Below are 6,395 nucleotides of genomic sequence, written 5' to 3' on the forward strand. Positions count from 1 at the left end.
TCTGACCCAGATGCAACACTTGAACCAAATAAGCACAAGACTGATAAGGGCCAGAGTGTCACCGCCATGCAGGTCAGCGCCGGATTTCACGGACGCTCCGGGAAATGCCGTTTTTTTCCAGACAGGCTGGTCGAATTTGCACTGAGAGACTGACGATAGACCCAATCCAAGTCTGGCTCCAGGGATTCACAATGGAGGGGCGTATTGGTGTGTATCACCGTTGCTGATCACACGCCCGAAGAGATCAATCGATTTATTTGAATTATTTGGCAGCAGAATTTTTGCAGCAAATAATCAAAACCAATACCAGTCAATCACACCAGTCAGTCTGTATTTCTACCTTTTCTGTGATGGCTTTCAGCGAAATGATGAACTGCCCCATGATTTACCCGCGAATGTTTCCCTTGTTATTTGCCTGCCCCTGGTCCATGACTCTGGGTTGGTGGAGCAATGACCAACAAGGTTCTTGTGGCTTTTCTGGCCACCACCTTCCCTCCTAGAATCTATTATCTACTGCTATAGAGCAAAAAAACAGAAAGAAGTGGTGAATCAACGTCATGTTAAGTCTTGGTCACTGGGCTGCTGTTTCTCGTCTTGAATCTGACTGACAAGATCAAAGCTGGAAAATCTGTAACAAATGCATTTTTTTTTGGTTTGTTTCTCCCAAGTGAGGAGATTCAGTTCGTTACAGACACCAGACAGAGTTGTGTGTGTGTGTGTATGTGTGTTGTTTTAGCATTTAAAGCAGCTCTGGAAATATATTACCGAAAAAGCCATATTCATTAAAGCCACATTAAACCTGCCATATCCAGTCAAACCCACGACAGTGAATGTTTTATATTGATGAATGCAATAACCCTGATGTCAATGGATGCAATTTATGGACAAGAGTAGGCAGATTATTTAAAAAAAGTCTTAATCAGACGCGACTATGCTTCATATGTGACAGGATGTCAGGTTGCGGTGACATTTATAATGTTCAGAAAGGCATTCAAACGTTAACCGCCTGTCCCTGGAGCCTGGGCTCTCAGTAAATGAGCAGTAAATGAAACGTACGTTAAAATCATTACAGGCAGTACAAAGATATGTATCTCAACGTGAGATGGCCCTCAAAACGAGTACACTCACGTCCAGGGGACGGCTTAATATCCCCTCGCTGATCATTTTATTACCTCTCATTTTGACCACAAAACTGAGTTATCAGTGTTTCTAATCTTCACAAATCCGTTTATGCCACTACCACATGGAAATGGTGTGCGATCTTCTGCGGAAATTAATGATCTAAGTTGGAAAGGGGAAGTTGGTGGTCGTGACCCCAAACCAAAGACAATATTCACATGAGGGTTAATTGAGGGTTAATTGAGTGTTCTAACAGGCTATTATGAGATATTGCGGGCTGGTCCCCCATCTGAAGGGATTTGAAAATTTAATAGCTTTTATTTGAATCAGATTGTTCTGTCTCTGAGGACCACGTCTCATGGATAAAATTAAGGCCTGTACTTTCCCGGCACTGTCTAAGACTAATGTCAACTGTACCAGTTCACCAATCAGAATGCTTGACTGAAAGCGGTGCAATCTGCATGTTGGTGGTGGGCGTGGTCACCTTTGTGATGAGTACAGAGAACGGAGGGGGAAGTGGGGGAGGGCGTGTCATGTATTGACAGGACGGGGTTTAAATTGTTCAGAATGAGGGAGCTGTCAATCATGCCTACAGGCTCCTCCCCTTTTTGAACATTGTTATACATCATTAAAGTTCACCTTCTAGGTGTCATAAATAATTACACACCAACAAAAGGAGCCTGGCTGGGCAGTTATTCTCATATAGCAGCAGAAAAATATAGAAAACATTTAAAATAAGTCAGCTGCCTCTGAAGGGTGTTCACTTCGGCAATTCATATATATAATAAAAGATGTATAAAAGTTGTCTGCACATCCATGCTGTCTGCCTGTCACCTGTCCACTTTGGTTAAATTCAAATGGACTGTAACCTGATGCTTTTATTGCGGCTGAAAATGAGTTTCTTTCCACTTTCTTTAAAACTTCTGTCCACATCTCAACGTCTGAAAGTGCTGTTCCATCAAAGAGCGAGACGTGACACCAGCCGCTTCACTTTCCCCCCTCGGTGATTCACTACTTAGTCATAATGGGACTCTTGATGTGCACTTTGAGGAAGAGCCGTAGAGCTCCAGACAGTCGTTTTGTTTTTGTTGCCACGTTCTGATACTAGAGAAAAATACCTTCGTAGTCGTAAAAGCATATTTATATACATTAAGTCAGCTGCCTCTGAATCTTACCCAGAGTAAGGTCATAAACGCTGATATCGTCAAGAACTGAACTGCAGACGAAAACTTTCTTAGACCTTAATTTTTCATGCAATTTTCATGCTAATGTGTGCAAAATAAATGAAACCTCTGCATAAGGTAGAATATGTGTTCTCCCTCTGTGCTTGGCTGTAGAATTGCAGAATACCATGCAGTTATAAATAACAATGTTAGAGATTCAGTTAACATGCCTGTGACGAGCGGCCACCATTTTGCCTTTTTTTTCACCGTTTTCACTGTCAAATGCAATTAAACAATCCAACTACTGCATCAGATTCCTCCACACTTCTATGTTCTCCATCGCCAAAAAGATTCCTTTTTCCTGTGTGGCCCAGTTCAGGTCCGTGGCCTGGTGGTTAGAGACGGAGGCACAGTGAACATGGGCCTTGAATGGAAGATTGGGAATGTTGGCCATGATGGAGAGCAGGTGGCCATGAATGCATCTTCTGGATCTTTTGGAGTTCCTCCTTTGCATCATGGCTGGAAAAGCATGCAGGGGCTGAACAGAGGTAGAGTTGTCATTTTTTTGATAGTCTGGGGTAAAACTTCATTTTAACTCCATTACCATATTTGGTTCATCATTTAACCCCCCCCCCATCCCCCCACCCCCCCTAGAGCTCCTTGTGCGTCATTTAACATCAGGATGAGCAGCGTCCTCCCCCCATCGAGAGGGAACCGTTGCAGCGCTACATGCAGCCGCTTTTAAGACAGCAGGGTCTCGGGTTCTGATGCAGCGGAGACCCCCGAGACAGTGAGGCGAGTTTAACGGGGACAGCGCTGGTGGGACCACTCTCTCTCTCTCTCTCTCTCACACACACACACACACACACACGGTGAACCACAGACACACCCGCACTGTCGAGGCTGCGTGTCCGGTGGCTTCATCTTTCGTGCGCATCGAGGACGCACCAAAGCGCAGCCGAAGTTGAGCGGACTTCAGAGCGCACGACCCTCCCCCCGCCAGCAAGTGAGTATCCTCAACCCGGTTATGGGAGCCCGTTCCAGGGAGCCCGGTCCTGGGAGCCCGTTCCAGGGAGCCCGGTCCAGGGAGCCCGGTACGGTGCGCCCGTTCCAGGGAGCCCGGTCCTGGGAGCACGGTCCTGGGAGCCCGGTCCAGGGAGCCCGGTCCAGGGAGCACGGTCCTGGGAGCCCGGTACGGTGCGCCCGTTCCAGGGAGCCCGGTCCGGTGCGCCTGGTCCAGGGAGCCCGGTCCTGGGAGAGCAGCAGTCTTTTATTAGATTACTGAAATATTCAGGGATCGACCCAAAAACCGGGTCCCAGTCTCATTCAAACCCAGGCGTCACTCACAGAAAGCTCGCACGACTTTAGTCTGTCTTATTCATTTTTATTTGGGAATAAAAACATTTTGAGTTGTTTCACGCGAATCAAAAGATAAAACCGCAAAAAGAAAAGTTTCTTCACTCCGCCTCGCCTCTTTCTCCACGGACAGGATTCCTCCCGGAGCTCCACATGGCGGTACCGGTCACCTGCAGCTGGACGGCGGTCCTGGGCGCCTGCCTCGCGCTGACCGTGAGCGCGGACTGCGGTGCCGACTGCGCGTCCTGCGCCGGCCACGGCGACGTCAGCCCCACGGTGAGCTGCTGAAAACGCGCGCAACCTGGCAACCCGAGCGCGGTTCAATTGAGGTTCCGGTAACCGGCAGACCGCGGCTGCCCCGACTCCTTCTAACGGGGCAGCCGGGGGGGGCACTTATAGCCAACACGCAATATGCGGATTCACACACCAAATACAGGCGCAAAAAGTGCCTTTTTCTCGCGTATTCATCCCCATGTATTCATCCGCCTTTCGAATGTCGCAATAGATCGGATTTTCTTATCCGACAGCAGTTACGACCCCCCGATTCGCAGCTTGGGTGTCCTTTTTTAAAATTACTTTTCAGGGTGGGCTGTTCCGCCCCGCGCCACCAGGAAGCACTAAAACATCACGATATATATCTTTTTGAATTATTCAGGACACATCCTCATCAAAAGTCTGCACAACCTTGCATTGTTCTGTTGGTGCGCAATTCTGAAATCAAGAAAAATCTTTCTTCATTAAAGGCCTCCTAAATACTGCAATTGAATTTTAAAGAGCAGTGCTGTGCTGTTTGGCCGAACCTTATTAAAGGCAGAATTCCACAGACCTGTGACAGCTGAGATCATTATGGGATCAAAGTCCTTACAGAACGCAGTTTATCTATCAGCGTGGTAATCAGGGCGGGGCAGCGCCTTTAATATAGCAGCTGATAAAGCGCTGTGTCAAACCAGGCCACAAAACGGACTGTCAATCAGCAGTTAGAGAGAACGTCCTCTCACGTGATAGCACGAGTGATGCAATTCCGCGATGTCCACATGTAATTAACCAGGAATATCAGAATTTACAGTGAAATACAGAGGCGCAGTCTTTCGTATTAACATTTTAGTGTTCTATCGTCTAGCTCCCTCCATCAGAGTTTAGAATACTTGAATGAATGGGGGTTTACAGCAGTGTGAGTGTGAGTGTGTGTGTGTGTGTGTGTGTGTGTGGGGGGGGGGGGGGGGGGTAGACATCAGTAGGAGGATTTAAGTGGAAATCTTTAAAAGACCATTTTCAGAGCCTTTGATGTGTCTGCGCAGGCTGAAATATGAATAAATATCAGCTGAACACAAGAATACTCAACTGTGCGTGTGTGTGTGTGTGTGTTTGTTCCAGATGTGTGTGTTACAGTGTGAGGGTGAGCTCAGTGTTGGCGGCTCCTGGGGTTTGTGCCGAGACCTCCTACGGAGGGCCAACGGCGCAGAGGGTGACAGCGTTCTCATGGAGACGAAGCAGCAGGAAGCCCAGCTTCACCCACTGGAGAAGAAGTACGGCGGCTTCATGAAGCGCTACGGCGGCTTCATGAAGCGTTACGGCGGCTTCATGAAAAAGAGCGACGAGCTGCAGCCAGACGACGTCGACCACGGCTGGGAAATCCTCACCAGTCGCGACCTCGGCGACCACGAGAACCAGGAGGAGGCACTCAGCCTGCTGAGACAGCTGCTCAGTGGCAAGGAAGGCTCAGAGGGCGTGGCTAAACGCTATGGTGGGTTTATGAGGAGGGGAGGGGCTTATGACTCTGAGGGCGGGACCAAACCTCTACAGAAGCGCTACGGGGGCTTCATGAGGCGGGTGGGCAGGCCCGAGTGGCTTGTGGAGGCCAAACGTTACGGCGGCTTCCTGAAACGCTCCAAGGAGGAAAAGGAAGAGGACGAGGACGATGATGAAGAGCACGAGCCGGAGATGGAGAAGAGATATGGAGGATTTATGGGCTATTGAGTGGCCCAAAAGACACTGATTGATAAAAAAAATCTTCTGTTCTGCCCCCCCCCCTGGTGTTCTTCTGCCTTGTTCCTGTTCAGCTCGGTTCTGTCTGGTTCTTGTTCTGCTACATTCTGGTTAGATCTGCTGTTTTCTTGTTCCTCCAGCCTCAATCCTCAAGACATGACACCATGTGGACGTACACAAGCACACGCGTTTCTCAGCTCTGCTATCGACAGGACTTACGTCTCATTTTCCAAGAGGCGCTGACAATGTAATAAAGATGGTAGGTCGCTACCGCGTCAGCCACGCTTACCCACAATCCTCTACTCCCGTGTGGCTTCTGTTCCTCTGACGTAGTGGCCGTCACGTTTCTCTTTTCGCTGGCTCCTGCTCTCTATTCGTTTCTTTGTCTCCTGTCTGCATCACTTAGCTGTACAGATGAAATAAAGTGCAAAGTCTCTCCGCATGCCGGTGTGCTGTGTCATGAATAAACATGTCAATTTGGGAGAAAATGGAACTCCTACCACTTCAATCCCCCCCCCCCCACACACACACACACGCACACACATACATACACACACACACACACACGCACATCTCTGGTCCGATGCTCTTAGCTCTATTAGGCGGTAATGGATTCGCCGTTGCGGTCCCGGCCTCCGAGATGTGCACGTGGTCGGGCCTGCGCTTTCTTCCCGGGCGAAAAGGGGGGACATAATGGCTCTGGACTCGCCGTAATCACCCCGACGTCGTCCGCCTCAGATGGCTTTTACGAAAAAAGTCAATTTAGTCCCT

At 48.9% G+C, this 6,395-nt stretch overlaps 1 protein-coding gene across 1 annotated transcript; it reads left to right on the top strand.

Annotated features, from left to right (window-relative positions):
* Positions 1-2,995: 2,995 nt before the first annotated feature.
* On the top strand, positions 2,996-6,066 carry penkb (proenkephalin b). The gene is made up of 3 exons (XM_028969937.1): positions 2,996-3,288; positions 3,772-3,914; positions 5,013-6,066. Exons 2-3 carry the CDS (start codon positions 3,792-3,794, stop codon positions 5,613-5,615), a joined length of 726 nt encoding a protein of 241 aa, XP_028825770.1. The 5' UTR covers positions 2,996-3,288; positions 3,772-3,791; the 3' UTR covers positions 5,616-6,066.
* The last annotated feature ends 329 nt before the right edge of the window (positions 6,067-6,395 follow it).

Source organism: Denticeps clupeoides, chromosome 2 (assembly GCF_900700375.1).
Source record: "Denticeps clupeoides chromosome 2, fDenClu1.1, whole genome shotgun sequence".
Taxonomy (NCBI): Eukaryota; Metazoa; Chordata; class Actinopteri; order Clupeiformes; family Denticipitidae; genus Denticeps; species Denticeps clupeoides.